Below are 20,321 nucleotides of genomic sequence, written 5' to 3'. Positions count from 1 at the left end.
AAAAAAAAAAAAATCCTTAGTCAAGAAATCAAACTATGTATTATTACATTGGGCAAATCTGCTGCAAAAGGCCTCTTTAAAGGGTTAAAAAGCAAAGATGTCACTTTGAGGACTAAGGTGCGCCTGACTAGAGCCATGTTATTTTCAATCGCCTAGTATGCATTTGAAAGCTGGACAATGAATAAGGAAAACTAAAAAAGAATTGAGGCCCTTGAATTATTCTGTTGGCAAAGAATATTGAATATACTGTGGACTGCCAGAAGAACGAACAAATCTGTCTTGGAAGAAGTACAGTCAGAATGCGCCTTAGAAGCAAGGATGGCAAAACTTCGTCTCACATACTTTGGATATGTTATCAGGAGGGACCAGTCCCGGGAGATGGACATCATGCTTGGTCAGGTAAAGTGTCAGCAAAAAAGAGGAATACCCTTAAGGAGATGGATTGACAGCGGCTGCAAAAATTGGCTCAAACATAGAAACGACTGTGAGGATGACACAGGACCAGGCAGTGTTTCATTCTATTGTACGCAGGGTCGCTGAGTCAGAACTCATAAACAACAACACCTAAACAACAACAGCACCTAAACAACAACAAATCTTGATGGAAGCAGACTGGCACACCTTTCTCCCGTGTTGAGAGGCTGGGGGGTTTGAATTACCGACCTTTCTGTTAGCACCAAGCACTTTAACCACTGTGTCACCATGGCACATAACTATTGTATAGAGCGCTCAAATTTACAATTAAGTCCATCGGTTGAAGGACCGTCCCTTGAGGTGAGCATGAAGAAACTTTAGAAATGGACATCACTTTAAGAGCCTAGACTTGGAAAATCAGCAGCCCTCAGTGGCCACGGAATTAGTCTCCCGTGATGTGTAGCTCTCCCAGTGCAGCTCATCTGATGAGCATGGCACTCTGGTATCTGCTGTCCGTGTCTAGAGGCCCTGCCATATCCTGTGGTTTCAAGGTCCATGCGTTCTGTTCTCTCTTTGCTTTGACCCCAGGCCTTTTCTGGTCTACTGGTATCCTGGACTATGTTTCTAACTCCTGTGCTGTCCAATGTTGTTTGAAGTGGAAAAAAAGTATTTATATTACAGGCAACTACAGATATAAAAAGAGTTCTTGGAATTGAAAACTGATAGCTTCTCTCCAAATAGCGTTGCTTGATAAAGATACTATTAAGAGAATCCCTCTGCCTGCTAAGAATGGGATATCCATAATTACCCCATGATTTCAGTCGTTCTTGGGCTTTTTCTCCCTAATATCCATCTCCTAAGTTTACTTCCCTGAAATGGGTGTTGTGTCAGCTCCTAAATTTACTTCTGAGTACTGTAAGAGAAAAGGTCCTGAAGTTTGTTGGAGAACGCCAGATATAATAAAAGTGAAGGCATGAACAGCACGAGTTTTAAACTATGTTTCATTTCTGTGGGATATCTAAAACGCAGCCCCTTCCCAATCGACCATAGTATTGTTATTTTTTTCATAGTATTATGAAATGTAAATGGATTTATTTAACCAGTTTTGGTGGTTAAAAATATTAAGTTCCTAGCATAAGCTTCTTTGCAGTGATGGTCAAGTGGCCTACTAAGCCAGAGCGCCAATCCAGAACGTTTTGCAGCGCTCTGAAATCACCCTAAGAATGCAGGCACTGACAGAAATTCGGAGCCCTAGGTTCCAGCTCTAGCTCTAACTTTGGGACTTAACACCTCGCTGGACTTCAGTTTCCTCTTGGTAAAATGAGGCGCGGGGTCGGAGCTGGATCTGGAAGGTCTAGCTGATAATTTTATCTGACTCCATAAGTCCAATCACTGAAGTCGCGGGAAGCATGCTCAGGCTTTCACTTTCTTGAAAGAGAAGATGGAGAAGGCACTGCGGAAGGGCCTACGCTGCTCGCCTTCCCCAGGAAGAGCGCGCTAAAACCGCGAGGCGTGGGCGGTGCCATCGGTTTCAAGTCTCCTTCCGGCCCTTGCAGGCCCAGGCGCCCTAGCGAAACGCTCCGGCCACTCCCCGTTCCCGGCACTCTGGTTCCCGGGCCGCGCGGCAGGACGCTGTTGGTAGCAACACCGGAGGGGGGCGGGTCAGGAAGTGGGGGTGCGGCGGCTGGGAGCGGGTCTGGGGGCGGCCGAGGGGTTGGCGACGCGGAGGTAGGGAGACTCCGGGCCGCGCGGCAGCTGGAGGGGCGTCCCAGCCTCCGCGGAGACGATGGCAGAGGAAGAAGGTGACGGCCCGGGGTCCAGTGCGCCAACTGCCGCCCGTGGTCCTGCGAAAGAAGAGCAGGGGCGCGAGGGGCCCGGAGGCCTAGGCTGCGGTCGGCCTGTGGCCGCGGCTGCGCGGGGAGGACGGGAAGGAGCGGGGCGGCGGCAGGTGGATGCGTGCGAGGGGGAGAGGTTTGCCGAGAAAATCAGAAGATGGGCGGAGTGAATGGCCCGAAGTTTTGTCGGCCGAAATGGGAAGCAAAGATGGAACTTAAAGTGGAGACTGCGGTAGCCTGAGAAAAAGCTGTGATGGAGTGGTAGAGAAGGGAGGGTTATGAGCAGATAATTAATGGGCTGGAGGACATAGATTGGTTCAGTAGATGTAGGTGAGAGAGTTTCTCAAAGGTGTACCGAGAGCGTATTCAAAATGTGACAGTTGTTTAACCAAATGCCCCTCATTCTGAGTGCGCCCTTTAAAGGTCTGTGGAGACTGACAAAGTCAGAAGTGAGAGGAAACGCACTCCAAAGGTATTAAAAAAAAGGCAGGGATTTGGAGTAAACATGGTAAGGTGAATTGGAAGGGGGTGAGCGAGCAGAAGCAGCTGAAGTTCAGTTATGGGTAAGGGAAAAAATGGCAAAGGGCGGAAAAATGTAAGTAGTTGGAGGGGGATGAGGATGCTGGGAAGGCTTTGGGGGTGAAAGGGGGTAGATTGATGAAAGCTTTCCATGCCCCCTCATGGCCAATGCCAAGGAAATTCACTCAGCAGTATTTATTCATGGAAAATGATAGGTATGACAGGAAAATGAGTTGGAAGGGAGCTAGTGATATAGTTAGTGATACTATAGGAAATATTTATGGTATAATAACTTCATGATACTCGTATTAGTTTCAGGAACAGGTATATATGGTGACTTGACTGAGCAGTTAGATTTTGCATTCAGGTGGAAAACACGACTTTTTACCTTATTGAGTGGAGTGGTGGATATGGTAGTAAGTTCATCTAATTTAGATTTAAGCATTATTGCACCAAGAGTGGAAGGAGGGCGTTTCAAGAATTCAGTAGAAAGTTTTTTTTAAAAAGTTTGAGAGTTGTTTACAGCTCTGTGACTTGCTGCCCTGTCTCTGTGTTCGCTCTTGCTTTGTATTTGTCTCCTCTTCCTTGTGGTTTCAGAATGCTGAAGCTGATCTAAATTTAAGACATTGTATCTAAGAGCAGCTTCAAAATCAAAGCTCTCTGTTCGGAGTAAGGAAGAATGTAATTCATTTGTTTCCTTGATTTTATCTGTGGTTGCAGTATATTATTTAAAACATTTCTTGATATTTTTTCCTTTTCTGACTAACTGCAAATTTACGTGCTTAGGTTGATAAGCTAGCTTGTATGTTTCCATGAGCACTTTCATGCTTAAACTAAAGCATAAAAAAAAATGCAGTACTAAAATACTTTAATATTATATATCCTGCAAAATGAAAAATTATTTTAAGAAGTTATAGTTACACCGAATTAAATAGATATGATGTAGAACCAATTAAAAAGACCCGTAACACTTTGTAAAATTTACTTATATGCTATAAAGTGAAAAATGACTTTTGGTTGTAGAACTACATACAGGTAATTAAGAGATACCTAAGTACATCTTATATGGAACAATTAATGGATTGCAATTTTATTAAAATACAGTTTCATTCAGAAAATTTTTTAATTCCTTAAGTATTTGGGTGTCTGCTGCATTGGGTGGTAGAATATAATAGTCCACAATGAATGAGTAATTCAATTTTCCCATTTATTATAATAATGCTAGTTAGATAATATTTATAGCAAATATGTCTATGTGCAGGCATTATTGCAAGTGCTTTTCATTTATTTCGCAGTCTACTTTTTTTGAAAACACATGTTCTATTTACTGTATTAAAATTAGACTAAATAGTCTATATAGCGTCTTTTAAATTATTTGTGTTTTAAATACTGTATATTTTACTTGTATCCAGATGTTGCTTTTTCATTCACTTGAATCCTTTCCATTGTCCCAGTGTTTCTCTAAGTAAATACTCTTTGGGAATTTGATCTTCCAAAAAATGTCTTACTTGATGCAATAGAGGATCAAGATGTTCATGTTTATGCTTCTTGAAAGAAATTTTAGAACAAAGAGAGAAGTGACAATCTTGAGCAGAACAATAGTAACATATTACTTGAAAATTGCTATATATAGTCTGAATGGACATTAGCAAGCCTATTTGTCATCCTGTCATTTCATATGAAGATCGCTGGAATAGAGACTGAAAAGAACAGGTTATTTATGTGGATATGTTATCATAGTCATTTAGTTTGACCTTTTCCTTACAAAGGAGTCCCTGGGGTTAAGTGCTCAGCTGCTGATCCAAAGGTTGGTAGTTCAAGTTCATCCAGAGGCACCTCGTTAGAAAGGCCTGGCAGTCTACTTCTGAAAAATCAGCCACTGAAACCCTAAGGAACACAGTTCTACTCTGACACATACAGGTCACCATGAGTTGGAATCAGCTAGATGGCAACTAGTGTGGTTTGGTTTTTTCCTTTGCCATGCTGAAATCATAAGAGAATGAAAAGGAAACTTAAATTCCATACCAGTGCTTTCCTATCAGAACTAATAATCTAGTTTGTCTGGTTGCTTTGGCCTTCGCTGCTTTTCTACTTAGAGATGCCTGGCTTTGTCTTTCAGTTTTGAAGTTACTAGATCAGTGTTAGGGAAGTGAGGTGAAGTTTTCCTCCAGTCAGTTTTGTTTCTTGGTGACAGGCAAAAAGCTAGTTTTAGAGACAAGGTTGAAGAGATTGGCTGAAACAAATACTGTATTTCCTAAGTTGTACTTTTTGCTCTCACCTTTTAATAAATTGACATGTCTTAAAATCAGTGCATGTATTTCATATGATAGTGTTTTTTCTCCCTTGAAACACTCCTATTAAAATAGTATCTTAAAATGTATAGCATCTTAGAATTAAGGGAATATAGTAGTATAGATCACGGGAGAAAGATGTGGCAGTCTGCTTCTGTAAAGATTTACAGCCTTTGGAAACCCTGTGGTGCAGTTCTGCTCTGTCCTCTAGAGTCACTATGAGTCAGAATCCACTCGATGGCAGTGAGATTTTTTTTTTTTTTTGGTAGTAGTATATATCCTTTATAAATTATTTATATGTATGATCTTTTATCGCTGCTGTTACAGATTCTTGAGAGATGACTGTTAAGCTGTGTATATTTAACACATTATTTGGGAATCTGCAAAATTTCTAGTGTAAATTGTACTTTTATAAATAAAATCCATTTTTTTACACAGAGAACATTTTAGACTTCCTGTAAAGTGATTCATTTTATAAAGAAATATTTTGAAAAAGAAAATGATAGCTTTTTGTAAAGAACACTTTTGTATCTGACTATCCCTTTCCAGTTTATCCTAAATATGTGTTTTTAGACTCCGTCTAATGGAAAAGATATAGCCCATTGGTCACATACTTAACTACCTTAATGGATTTGTTAACTTGATTTCTGAAATTATTCAGTTAAATTAAAAAACAAACCTAATACTCTTAATATGTTTAATCATGCAAGTGTAACTACTAAGGAAATTTTTTTTTCCAAGTGTTCAACTACTCCTTTTGAGCATTGTATTTTTTGTTTTTTAATTGTACTTCAGGTGAAGGTTTACAGAACAGATAGTTTCTCATTAAACAGTAGTACATGCATTGTTTTATGACATTGCTTAACAACCCCATGACATGTGAACCCTCTCCCCTCTCGACCTTTTTTTTTTTTTGGTGAAAATATACATAGCCAAAGATACCCATTTCAAAAATTTCTACATGCACAGTTCAGTGACATCGACTACGCTCTTCCAATTGTGCTGCTATTCCCACTTTAGATGAAGGTTTACAGAACAAAATAGTTTCTCATTAAACAGTTAGTACACGTTACCCTATGACAATGGTTAATGACCTCACTACATGTCAACGTTGTCCTTACTCAACCTTGGGTTCCCTATCACCAGCTTTCCCATCCCCTTCTGCCTTCTATCCCTTGTCCCTGGACTGCTGTGCCTCATTAGTCCCATTTTGTTTTATGGGGCTGTCCAATCCCCGGCTGAATGGTGAACCTCGGAAGTGACTTCACCACTGAGCTAAAAGGGTGTCTGGGGGCCATACTCTCAGGGTTTCTCCAGTCTCCTTTAGGCCAGTAAACCTGGTCTTTTTTGTGTGTGTTAGAATTTTGTTCTATATCCTTCTCTAGCTCTATCCAGAACCCTCTGTTGTGATCCTGGTCAGAGCAGTCAGTGGTAGCTGGGCACCATCTAGCTGTACTAGACTCAGTCTGGTGGAGGCCTTGGTAGCTGTGGTCCATTAGTTCTTCAGACTAATCTTTTCCTTGTAACCTGTTCTCTTCATTCTCCCTTGCTCTCGAAGGGATGAGACCAGTGGAGTATCTTAGATGGCTGCTCACAGGCTTTTAAGACCCCAGACGCTACTCACCAGGATAGAATGTAGAACATTGTCTTTATAAACTGTGTTATGCCAGTTGAGCTAGATGTTCCCCGAGACCATGGTCCCCTCAGCCCTCCACCCAGCATTTCAGTCCCTCAGGGAGTTTGGATGTGTCTATTGAGCTTCCATGACCTTACTGAGGAAATTTTTTATAGTAATATTTTTCCTTGTATTTTTTAATAAAAATAATAACTTGCATTTGCAGACTTTGTTTGGCTTTATATAAATATTCATTCTTGTTGACCCCTTCTAACTTTTGCTTGAACCCAGGGCAGGGGAAAATTAAAAGGGCATCCTGAAGAAGGAATATAGTATTTATTGATTGACCTAGATTTGGATATAAAAATACTCAGAATTTGAGGTATGGCTTTTCTAATAACAATATTATTTTCTAACATATCCACTGGCCTCACTAACACAACTATAAAATGGTAGTACAGAAATATGTAAAAATTAATCAGATGGAATCCAGTAAATATACAATAGTTTTTTCTCACCGTGCCAGTGTTTACAAAGGTATTTTAGCAAACATGAATTTGCTATGAAGCTATTTTAAGATGCATTTGTTTTATTCATTTTCCACAGTAAAGCTAGAAAACCGTCTATCTCATTAGCAGCAGCAGCAGCTGATTCATTTGTCCTTTTGACTCCTCTTTTTAGGCTCGTATTTCATAGCCTAAAGTCATTAATAAAAGAGAAAACTTCCTTCCTGTAAGGAGGAGATACATTCTTGTACCACGTTATAAACTTGACAGGGGCACCCTGTACCTACACTATAGTCATAGTCTACCCCACATGATAACTAATTCTAGGGGGGATAACTAGTTAAATTGTATATAGTAAATTCCTGTTTAATTTGGATTTTAGTTTACTGGTTTGGAGGTACGTTCTACATTACATTTTTTAATTGGAGATAGAAAGGGCAGATAGTCAAATATTGAGAAATTTTTCTAAGCCTCTTGAAACACTTATATGTGTAAGACTACAATGATAATGATACCCAGCACTGTGAAGGTCTGCGGAACTTTCAGGATTATAAAAAAAAATATGAGATTAAAAGAAATTGGTAGTCCACAAATGATGCATATGATACTGTCAGGTTAGCTAGAATAATCTAATTTATTAAATGACATTTTCTTCCCCAGTTATTATGGAAAAGCATTTACTATACTTATTTTGAAAATAGCATTATCTCAAGAGCTCCTTGGTTTAGCAATAGGACTTTGAAGAGGGGAAGTGTATGTGTGTTAATGTAATTACGAAAAAAAATTTATCTTTGGTACTAACAAGTTTCAGTGTGACTTTTGCTTAAGTATAAAAAAAAGTTTATCAGCTCAGGATATAGATTAGAACAGTTTGATGTACATGTTGCAATAACTGTTTCAAATATTTTAAGGACCAACTGTAGAACTGCGCCAAAGAAAAAAACCAAAGTCTTCAGAAAATAAGGAATTTGCCAAAGAAGAGAAAATCAAAGACACTCCAATTCCTGAAAGAGCTCCAAAACGTAAGTTAGATAGATTTGGCGTTTTTATGCTACTACAAAGATAGGATAGGATAGGATTATCTTAATGTTTTAAATCTATAACCATATTTTGTAATTAAGAGTAGTAACGTATGTGGTGGTATTAGTCACTCTCCTCTTGGTTTGCTGTAGGACAACTCCCAAATTTCGCTGGCTTACAATAAGTATTTATTTTTGATTGTTGTTACATGTGTGGCTACAGGTCAGCTGCTGTGGCTTCATGTGTCATGTCATTGTACAATCCAGGCTGAAAGAACATCCTCTATTTGGGACATGTTTTTCTTATGGCAGAGGAAATGAGCAGGAGAGCTGGCAGAATCATGCAGTGCCTCCTGAGTTTCTGCTGCACCGGCACAGTGTACTCACATTCTGTTGGTCCAAGCAGGTCATGTAATTAAGCCTGACAATGGGATGGAGAAGCGTTCCCTGACTACAGGGTAGCATTGCATGTCACGTGGCCGTGGCAGGGATGTACCATCCTTTTATACAGAAGGAAAAAATAGTTGGGAGCAATAATACAGTCTACCACACTCCGTCCTTTGGTCATAAATATTTACTTCCCTCCCTTAGACAAAATATACCAACAACCTCCCCTACCCCAAGGAATCACTTGGTCTTATCCAATCATGGCATCAGTCTTAAAGCCTAAGGCCTTCTAATCTATATCAGGTCTAGATGATTCCTTCTTATCCATAGACTATAACCTAAAAAAGACAAGTTACCTGCCTAATGTCAGGGTCCCCAAGACTACCCGCAGGTTTGCTGATTCACTGGGAGGACTCAGGATTTAGTATATAGTCATACTTAAAGCTATGATTTATTACAGTTAAAGAATACGAAGCAAAATCAGCAAAGAGAAAAGGCTCTTGGGGCAAAGATTAGAAGAAATCTTGTACAAACTTCCAAGAGTCCTCTCCCAGTGGAGTCATACAGGACATGCTTAATTTCTCTAGCATCCAACTTTGACAACAGATGTGAAGTTTTGTCTACCCAGGAAACTCATTAGAGACTCTGCCCAGTGTTTTTATTAGGAGTTGGTCACATAGGTGCCATCTGCCAATCACGTACCAAAATACTAGACTCCCAGAAGGGAAGCAGTTGTTCAGCATAAACCACAGTTGGATTTGACTCAATGGCAGTGGGTTTTTAGAAACAGTTTAGGCACAAGAAACCACCCTTATCAGTTAGAGAATGGTGGCAATCCTCCTGAAATCCAGGTTCCCAGACCCCTGCAGGCAGGCCTTCCTAAGGATAGCAGTTTCATGCCTGCTATGTTAACTCTTTTTGCACATGCCCCCTCTCTCAATACGCATTGTTGGGCAGGGGCAAAATAACCAATATAAATGTTCCCATTCAGAGAGAGGAAGAATGGCAGACACACATCAGACACTGGACCATAACAGTTCTGAAATCCTGCCATATAAATATGAGGTCTCCTTACCCTAAAATGATGACACAACCTTGCTTACTGAAAGTGAAGAGGACTTGAAGCACTTACTGATGAAGATCAAAGACCACAACCTTCAGTATGGATTACACCTCAGCTAAAGAAAACAAAAATCCTCACAACTGGACCAATAAACAACATCATGATAAACGGAGGAAAGATTGAAGTTGTCAAGGATTTCATTTTACTTGGATCCACAATTAGCACCCATGGAAGCAGCAGTCAAGAAATCAAATTACACATTCTATTTGGCAGATCTGATGCAAAAGACCTCTTTAAAGTGTCAAAAAGCAAAGATGTCACCTTGAAGACTAAGCTGCACCTGACCCAAGCCATGGTGTTTTCAATCACCTCATATGCACGCGAAAGCTGGACGATGAATAAGGAAGACTGAAGAAGAATCGATGCTTTTGAATTGTGGTGTTGGCAGAGACTATTGAATATACCACGGGCTGCCAAAAGAATGAACACGTCTGTCTTGGAAGAAGTACAGCGAGAATGCTCCTTATAACCAAGGATGGTGACACTTTTTCTCACATACTTTGGACATGTTATCAGGAGGGATCAGTCCCTGGAGAAGGACATCATGCTTGGTAAAGTAGAGCATCAGCCAAAAAGAGGAAGACCCTCAGTGAAATGGATTGACACAGTGGCTACAATGATGGGCTCAAGCATATCAGCGAGTATGAAGATGGTGCAGGACCGGGCAGTGTTTCGTTCTGTTGTATATAGGGTCACTCTGAGTCAGAACCAACTCGACAACACCTAACAACAACAACCACTACCCTAAAATAGAGAATGTTTCTTGGTTAGGCCCCAATTGTACTCCTTCGACGTAGCTTTTCAGTTCTCCATGGTCCTTGGATCTACTCTCTGGAGGTCCTTCTTTTTCCATTATTCTCCTTACCCATATCTGAAGAATAGTTTGGAATATATGCCATCCTTAGGGGCTGAATGACTTTCTTAGATTGCTTCTTGCAAAGTTGAAAACAAGTTGAGGGCCCAAAAGTTGTTTTCTGGCTCAAACAACCATAAAAACCAGACCAAACCAATTGCTGTCAAGTCAATTCTGACTCATAGTGATCCTATAGGAGTAGAACTGCCCCGTAGGATTTCCAAAGAGAGGCTAGTGGATTTGAACTGCCAACCTTTTGGTTAGCAGCTAAGCTTTTAACCACTGAGCCACCAGGGCTCCCAAACAATGATTTTAATCTAGGCTGGCTACTCTTTTGACAATACAGTGCTCTCAAAAACGTTGTCACCTTTTTATCTATATGATTCTAATTAGCTCCCTTTGCCAGTAGTCATACCTAAAATTCTTTTACAGATAATCCTTCTCAGACTTAATTAAGATACTCTAAACTTACCAGAACCAGCCCTGGTGGCACAGTGGTTAAGCACTTGGCTGCTAACTAGAAAGTAGACAGTTCAAACCCACCAGCTGCTCGTGCAGTCTGCTTTGGTAAAGATTAAACCAAACCGAAAAAACCAAACCCGTTGCCATCAAGTTGATTCCAACTTTTAGCGACCCTGTAGATTAAGCGTTTAGAAGCCTTGTGGGGAAGTTCTACTTTGTCCTATAGGGTCACTATGAGTTGGAATTGACTTGATGGCAATGGGTTTTTTTTTGTTTTTTTTTTTAAGTTTATCAGACTTTTGTGGGACCATACTCTGAATCTCTTTTTGCTAAGCCATTTTGTCTAACTGAGAAGAATTTCCTGGAGCCACCTTAATCCATTCAAGGGTTTTAAAGAAATGTGTAATAGCTATGCCTTTGATTTGGTCTTTGCCTCAATGCCTACCACCTGCCTAATGCTACAAATGTTACTTTAAAAAGAAAAAAAATTGGTGTTGTTTTCTTAATATCCCACTCCTAATACTATTTTCAGTATTAGATATATTTGTTTTGGAATAAATGGTCTCAAAGTCTCAGTGGTTTACTTCTTGCTCAAATAAGATACAGGCAGTGGGTCATCTACAGATCTAGTTCAGGACCTGGCGGCAAGAAGACTGCTTTTGGAAGCTGGAAAATGGAGATCCATGTTACGCAATGACAAAAAAATTGAGTAGAGCAGTTTCCTCTTGTCATGGATTGAATTGTGTCCCCCCAAAATGTCTGTCAACTTGGCTAGTTCATGATTCCCAGTATTGTATGATTGACCTCCCTATGTGTTGTAAATCCTATCACTATGATGTAATAAGATGGGTAAGCAGCAATTATATTGATGAGGTCTGTAAGATTACGTAGTGTCTTAAGCTAATCTCTTTTGAGATATAAAAGAGAGAAGCGAGCAGAGAGACATAGGGACCTCATACCACCAAGAAAGCAATATCAGGAGCAGAGCACGTCCTTTGGACCTGAGGTTCCTGTGCGGAGAGGCTCCCAGACCAAGGGAAGACTGATACATCACGAGGACTTTCCTCCAGAACTGACAGAGAAAGCCTTCCCCTGGAGCTGACGCCCTGAATTTGGACTTGTAGCCTACTAGACTGTGAGAGAATAAATTTCTCTTTGTTAAAGCCATCCACTTGTGGTATTTCTGTTATAGCAGCACTAGATGAGTAAGACATCTCTGAATAGTTGGAATTTTAACACATTTTTTAAAATTTTGTTTACAATACACACAGCAACACTAATATTTTTAAAAATAATATTTTTGGTGAAAGTTTATACAGCAAGTTAGGATCCCATGTGACAGTTTCTAGGTAACTTGTCCAGTGACATTTGTTACATTTTTCACATTGTGTCAACATTCTCTTTAATTGTGTTCTGGTTATTCCATTTCCAGTACTGTAGTTTCCCTGCCCCCTTATGTTTTGATCTTTGCTTTAGAGTAGATATTGACCTTTTGGTCTCATACAGATTTTTTTTTTAGTAAAGCACTGTTCTTTGCATAATATCCTTTATTTTGTGTGCCACTGCTATTTCGCTAAAAGGTGATCTTGGGATAGTTTCAGTTCAAGGTTTAAAGAGTATCTTAGGGCAGTAGTCTCAGGGAGTCCTCTGGTCTCAACTGGTCCAGTTAGTCTGTGATTTTTTAAGAATTCAAGTTTTGTTCTACTTTTTCTCCCATTCTATTGGGACCATCTATTGTGACCCTGGTCGAAACGATCATTGGTTGTAGCTGGGCACCATTTAGTTCTTCTGGTCTCAGGGTAGATGAGGCCATAGCTCTAAGTAGGCTATCAGCCCTGTAGATTTGTTTCTTCTCTGAGATTTGGGTTACCTTCTTACTCTTTTGCTCCTGACAAGTAGAGGCCAGTAGTTGTATCTTAAATGACTGCTCTCAAGCTTTTCAGACCCTAGACACTCACTTCACTAGAATGCAGAACATGAACTTTGTGAACTGACTGAGTTGTCCCATGAGAGTTGTCCCATGGTCCTAAGCGTTCAAACCCAGAACACCAATCTTGAAAGGTGTTTCATTATGTCTGAGGAGTATCTGTAGTTGTGTCTTCAATGACTATATGTGCCTGCACACACATATGTATATTTACATGTACATATAGATACTTCTGTTTGTTCTCGCATACGTATACACCTGCTCCTACCCGTATACCTATATGCCTTTACCCGTCCATGTATGGTCTTACACTCATCTTTTGGTCTTTGTTGTAATTGTTGCCATCTTAGTATTTCAGATTTTCTTTAGTACCGGCATCCTTTTCTCTTGTGATATCATTTGCTTTGGTTGTGCTGTGCCCACTATATCCACATTCGGTGCCACTTTCCCATCACCAGAAAATAACAAGTATCTACAGTCTAAAGCATAACACTAATTTTTGATCATTTTAAGTGATGAGATTGCAAAATAACATTACAAAATCTCCTGGTTATTATTAGCTGCATTTAACTACAGGCAGGAGATGAGTTTAGAATAGAATTGGCCTATTTGCAAGCAGGAATGAAGGGGAAAATAGATAATTCAAAAATCTGGAACTTGCAGTATTTTTCAACCAGTAAAAGATAAAACTGAGAGATACTTCGAGTAGCAAAGGCTGATTAAGATGAATCTTCAGGGCAATGACCAAATAAAGGCATGGCTGTCATACAGTGTGTTAAAATGTATTAAGTCCGTAGTCCTAGTAAATCTTTTCAGTTAGACTCAGGGAAAAAGGATGCTAAAGGTGTGGTCTGACAAAAACTTGATAAGCTCCAAATACATGTAATTAAGCCTTTGAGAGAGGCATATCTAGAAAAGAATTATGGTTGTAATTATTGGTACATTGAGCTGACTGGAATCAAATAGGTAAAAAGCTGACAGAGTTTTTCTTTTCTTTGCATATATATAGCAGTTAGGAGCCCAGGTGGTGCAGTTGTTAAAAGTGCTTGACTGCTAGCCAAAAGGTCGGGAGTTTGAACCCACCGGCTGCTCTGCAGGAGAAAGATGCGGCAATCTGCTTCCATAAAGATTTCAGCCTTGGAAGTCCTATGTGGCAGTGCTACTCGATGGCAGTGGTTTTATATAGCAGTCGTGTATAAACCTTTAAAAGTATAATCATCAAAACTCATTGAATTGTACACTGTAAGTGATGCAGTTCAGTGTAGTTTATAGTATGTAAATTTTTCCTCAATAAGGAAAAAAAATTCCTTGATAAAGAGCAAAAAATACCAATAGTAATTCTGAATGAACCTGTATTTTTTCCTCCAGATGCTGGGTAGTCTTTCTTTTGATTACTTTTTTTTTTTTAAGTCTTTATTTTATTAAAAAAAAAAAAATTATTGTGGTAAATACAACAAAAGTTTACCATTTTAACCATTTTTGAGTGTATAGTCCAGTAACATTAATTACATTTACCATGTTGGGCTATCATCACTACTGTCCATTTCCAAAAGTTTTCAGCACTCCAAACAGCAGGAACTCACTGTTCCCTCCTCCCCCCAGCCCCTGGTAACCACTAATAAACTTAACGTATTTGCAGTAGACATTAATTTTTAAAACAGTTTTAGACTTGCAGAAAAATTGAGCAGATGATACTGAGAATTCCTATATCACACCCTATACCCCTTACACACATATACATAGTTTTTCCTATTTTTGGCAGTTTATATTAGCATGGTACATTTGTTACAATTAATGAACCAATATTGAAACATTATTATTAACTAAAGTCCACACTTTATTCAGATTTATTTAGTTTTTACCTAATGCCCTTTTTCTATTCCAAGATCCCATCCAGGACACCATATTACATTTAGTTGTCGTGTCTCCTTAGGTTCCTCTTGTCTATTTTCTTAGACTTTCCTTGTTTTTGATAACCTTGACAGTTCTGAGGAGTACTGATCAGGTATACTGTAGGATGCTCCTCTACTGGAATTTGTCTTATGTTTTTTACGTGATTAGACCAGGGTTATGGGTTTTTGGGAGAAAGCACAGAGTTAGACTGCCATTTTCCATCATATTGAGGGTACGTAGTAACTTTTGATTACTTTTAATATGCTTTTACAGATGTATTGTTTCAGCGCTTCGCAAAGGTTTTCATTGGCTGTCTTGCAGCAGTTACTAGTGGTATGATGTATGCTCTCTACTTATCAGCATACCATGAAAGGAAATTCTGGTTTTCCAACAGGCAGGTAAGAAGAAAGAATTTTGAGTATATAAAAGTTGTTTTAATATTTAGTATTAATTTGGCTAATCTGTTTTCCAGGGAGCCAAAGTATATGTGTAAGTAAGTTTTTTTTTAAGTTTTTAAGTTTAAGTACATTTAAGACCGTTAGAAAAAATGCTCTAGAAGCTCTTTTGAGAATACCCAGTCACGGTATCAACCTTGAAATGTTCATTACAATGTATTTCAACGCCAGAGAATAGAAGCTATGAGGATGCATTCTCATGCAATTCATTTATCAGGGAATTTTGATGATAGTGAAATGTTACAGAGTCATTCAGTCAGCCTTTCAGTAGTTTTGGTAGATCGCATTTCAGAAACAACCTATAAAAATTTCAGCATTAAAGTATTTTAATTTTTAGATTACATGATTAGAATTTTTTGGGGGGTTGAAAATGATTAACAGACTTAACAGTACTTATTAAATTATTTCATATTAGTATGTTTAATGTCTAGTTTTAAATCATGTATGTTCTTTAGTACGATACTTATGTTCATGATTTCATAATGTGGTCTTTGAGTAAGGTTATTTTCAGACTTAACTTCGCAATCAGATATATCTGTGATATGAATGGGCAAAGTTCACAGTGTTACCACTTGACTTCATAAAACCAAACCTGTTGCCGTCGAGTTGATTCCAACTCATTGTGACCCTGTAAGGCAGAGTGGAACTGCCACATAGGGTTCTCCAAGCCTGTAGTATATTTTTACACAAATAACGTGCACCTTCTGCGTTTGTTTGCCAACGAGCCCCTCCTCCCCCTGCAAGGTATTTTCATAAGTGCACTATGCTTTTTTTTTTTCTTTTTTTTTTACAGCAACACGTTAAAAAAAAAAATCAGCATAGCAGCACTTTCGAAAATACCTCATAGGGGGAGGGAGCAGTTGGCAAGCAAACATAAAAGGTGCGTATTATTTGCATAAAAATATGGTAATCTTTACAGAAGCAGACTGCCGCATCTTTCTCCTGAGGAATGGCTGGTGGGTTCAAACCGCAGACACTTCAGTTCATAGCTGAGCGCTTTAACCACTGTGCCTCCAGAGCTCTTTCTTGACTTTATAGGCTTTTTAACATTTTTGAGCCCAAACTAGTTTTTTTTTGTTTTATTTTTTATATTTGAGCAAGTACTCAATCAGAATTGATTTACCTAACACCACCAAGACAATTAACAGTGTAATTACTGACTACACCTTTATGGATTTGACAAAAATTATTACTGTAGCGTATGCTGTTTCCTTGAAGACATTGTGCAGATTAACTAGTAGTAATTCTCAACACTGGATGTATAATAGAATCATCTGGGGAGTTTTCAAAAATTATTTCCCTCCCAGATTCTTAGGTGGGGGTTGAGGGTGCAGTGGCTGTGATCATTATTTTAAAAAATATTTCCAGGCAATTCTGTTGGATAGGCAGCACTGAGAACACCCAAAGGTTTGAAAATATAGAAAGCATTCATCAAAAGTCTTGTTTTTCAGAAAGCCTTGTGTATGGGTCAGGAGCATTGCCATCACCAGGAAGTTCTTTTAGAATTCTGAAGGCACCACTTCAGAATTAGAATCTACATTTTAATAAGAGCTCTAGATATTTCCTATGCACATTAAAATTGAGAAGCTCTGATTAAGAGTTTAACTCTTTGAAATCTTAGAAGCAAATCTGTTTTTATTTATTTAAAAATAATTTTAAGGATGTTTATCTTTTTAGATTAATAACCTAAATGAGGAGAAAAATATTCCTTGGTCAAGTTGATCTGGGGAAAATCTTGGAGATTCACAGTGCATGATAAATATTGAAACTCTTAAAAGTCTTGCAATAAAGAAACCTCTTAGCTTTGTTTAATCCAGTCTTTCCCAAAAATTTTTAAGTAGAGAACTTCTTTTTTAGATAACATCTATTTATATCTTAGGTAGTTTGTTGATCAGTCTTTGGGTTTGCTATAACTAATATCTTTTGTTTATGCATGAAAACAAATTGAGTTTGATTTTAAAAGATTATAGATTCAGCATGAAAATGCATAAGGGTTCCCTAATGTCTTTGACTACTGTATTCTTGGTTCTTTATAGCCTAATTCTAGGAATTTAAGACTTGCTTATATTTCAGGAAATTCATTTGAAGAGCACTGATTAAGGATCTGCTGCTCTTGAACAGTACTAAGGGCTTGTTGTTCTGGATACATGGGAAGGTGGAAAATTAATAAGAAATAATACTTTCCTAAATTTGTCTTTTTCTGATGGACTTCTGACATCTCAAACATCATTCTTTAGCACCTTCCTTATTATTCTTGCTATCCTTAGGACATTTCTTTTGGTTTTGCTTCTGCAGTTTCCTAATGTCTAACAGGTAATTATGCATTACAATCCATTTTAAACCTTAAGTGTTTCATTAAAATGTTTGCCAGATTATTGAAAAGTTTAACCTCTTCATTAATATAGCTATTAATGATTAAAGAAGGAAGACTGCATCTGAAATTTAGTATGCTGATATTTAAATAACCATTTCATATTTTCTTTTAGGAGCTTGAACGAGAAATCACCTTTCAGGGTGACAGTGCCATTTATTACTCCTATTATAAAGATATGTTAAAGGCGCCTTCATTTGAAAGAGGTATAATAATCAATTTTGTATTTTTAATAACAGTATTTTCCTGAAATAAAATATTGTTCATCTAGATTGGAGCCTTTGAATATGGAGATTTGTCTTAGAATATAGATACTGCTCTTTACCATACTTAGTACAGAATTGGAAAAATGGCAGAGTATTAAATTTTGGAATCTTTCTTGATAATAATGTAAAATATTTAATGACTTATGAATGAAATGTTTACTTAATTATTATAAAAGCAAAATAATCTGGAGAGGAATTTTTCTATCTTTAGGTGTTTATGAACTGACACACAATAACAGAACTGTATCTCTGAAGACAATAAATGCAGTGCAGCAAATGTCTCTATATCCAGAACTTATCGCCAGTGTTTTATATCAAGCAACTGGTGGCATCGTATGTGTTTTTCTTTTGACCTTAATATTCATTTTCTCATATATTTATCATTCGTCAAATTATTTAATGTCATCCTATTAACTCCCCCACTCTTCTTGGTTTTTCCTTCCCATGTAGGAGATTATTGAACCAGTGTATTTCTACATAGGCATTGTTTTTGGATTGCAAGGAATATATGTGACTGCTTTATTTGTTACAAGTTGGCTTATGAGTGGAACATGGCTAGCAGGAATGCTTACTGTTGCATGGTTCGTTATTAATAGGTAAGAAAGGTGTTTTTCATTGATTTTTACTGTTTTTTTTACAGCTGTGATAGAGTTCTAAAAATGGCCCCCCTCAAGATTTCACATCCAATCCCCAGAATCTGTGAATATAATGAGATACCGTTCCCATGATTAGGTTATGTTTTGTGGTACGGTTGAGCTTGAAAGCAGAGAGCTTTCTCTAGCTGGTGCAGAAGAGGAAGTCAGAGAGGCTTGAAGCATGAGAAGGACTTGATACTCGTTGCTATCTTGAAGCACGGAGGAAATGAACTTTGTCAACAACCAGCAAGCTTGTAAGAGGACTGCAGCCCTGGCTGATACCTTGTTTTTAGCCCAATCAGACCCTGAGCAGAGAATCCAGCCATGCTGTGCTGACTTTTGTGAGATGATTAATTTGTGTTGTTTTTAGTCACTACATTAGTGGGAATTTGTCACACAACAATTGAAAAACAATACAGCAGTCCTGTATCTCTTTTTTCAGACATACTGACATTCACATAAACCTCTTTTGTTTCTTCTTTTGTTTAAAATTGATGACATATCTTCTTGAAAAGGAGGGAGACATCAGATACATCTCTGTTAAGTTAACCACATAGATAAGGACTCTACTAATCTATGATCTTGTGCTTTGAATTAATAAACCCACCCCCTTTTGTGATCACAAGAGCCTTAGTTCTTTAATAGAGAGTAAAAAGGAGTCTCTGGGTGGTGGTGGAAGGAGCCTTGGTGGTGCAGTGATTAAGCGCTCGGCTGCTAACTGAAAGGTCAGTGGTTTGAACCTACCAGCAGCTCCTCAGGAGAAGAATGTGACAGTCTTCTTCCCATAAACATCACGGGCTTGGAGACCCTATAGGGCAGTTCTACTCTGTCCTGTAGCGTTGCTATGAGTTGGTATCGACTCAGTGACAATGGGTTTGTTTTGTTTTTTGGGGGGGGTGGTAGAGGAAGGGAAGTGGAAGCTGCAAGAGTAGACTTTTTGAAGTATTTGGCAGCTAAGGGGAGGAGAGAAGTTGGGGAAAAAATTGAGTGTGTCAGGGTTGAGGGGACTTAATCTGATTTTAGAATGAGATGAAGGATGCAGAGGACAGGATTTAATGTGTAAGGAGTAGGGTCAAGGGCGATAAATAATGAAACAAGGCCCCAGTTAAGGTAGAAGGGAATGTGATTAAGTGCAGTTAGTAGCCATGGGGAAATGTATTTAAAGTATATTCTGTTTATAGCATGCTCATGCATGCTGCAGAGGCAGTACATAGGATTTTATATAGTTACTCGACTTAGGCCGGAGTCCTTGGGTCATGCAAAAGGTTAAGCACTCGACTGCTAGCAGAAAGGTTGGCGGTTTATACGTACCCAGAGGCACCTCAGAAGACAGGCCTGGTGATCTGCTTCCAAAGGGTCACAACCTTGAAAACCCTATGGAGCCATTCTATGGAATTGGAATCGACTTCGCAGCAACTAACAACAGTAATAAAAAAGAGACTAGGGGATGGGGCTTTGACGTGGAGGGCCGGTTTAAGACGTCATAAAATTCTTCTTGGCATTGGTCAGTGTCATAGATTAATTTTTATTTATTTATTTATTTTCTTTATTCTACTTCAGGTGAAGGCTTACAGAACAAATAGTTTCTCATGAAACAGAAGTACACATGTTGTTTTATAACATTGGTTAACAACCCCACAACATATTAACCCTCTAACTTCTCAACCTCTTTTTTTGTTTGGTGAAAATACACATAGCGAAAGATACACCATTTCAAAAATTCCTACATACACAGTTCAGTGACATTGAC

General features: G+C 38.6%; 1 protein-coding gene across 8 annotated transcripts in view; it reads left to right on the top strand.

The window, feature by feature from the left end:
* Nucleotides 1-1,972: 1,972 nt before the first annotated feature.
* The window catches only part of DPY19L4 (dpy-19 like 4), a 64,132-nt gene continuing 45,783 nt past the window's right edge, over nt 1,973-20,321 (top strand). For 4 of the 8 annotated variants that reach the window (XM_023726067.1, XM_023726071.1, XM_023726066.1 and 1 more), the window contains exons 1-6: nt 2,099-2,216; nt 8,092-8,202; nt 15,118-15,242; nt 17,786-17,876; nt 18,148-18,269; nt 18,387-18,532. In XM_023726067.1, coding sequence (XP_023581835.1) covers nt 2,201-2,216; nt 8,092-8,202; nt 15,118-15,242; nt 17,786-17,876; nt 18,148-18,269; nt 18,387-18,532 — 611 coding nt within the window. In that variant the 5' untranslated portion in view covers nt 2,099-2,200. Of the gene's footprint in view, nt 2,053-2,098; nt 2,217-6,965; nt 7,057-7,083; nt 8,203-15,117; nt 15,243-16,092; nt 16,180-17,785; nt 17,877-18,147; nt 18,270-18,386; nt 18,533-20,321 lie in introns of those variants that run through there. The other 4 variants (XM_023726069.1, XM_023726068.1, XM_023726070.1 and 1 more) reach the window with 4 other exon arrangements.

The sequence above is a fragment of the Trichechus manatus genome, unplaced genomic scaffold (genome assembly GCF_000243295.1).
Source record: "Trichechus manatus latirostris isolate Lorelei unplaced genomic scaffold, TriManLat1.0 scaffold00009, whole genome shotgun sequence".
Lineage (NCBI taxonomy): Eukaryota > Metazoa > Chordata > Mammalia > Sirenia > Trichechidae > Trichechus > Trichechus manatus.
The sequence above is the reverse complement of the archived record's forward strand: the minus strand, read 5'-3'. Positions and strand labels throughout refer to the sequence as shown.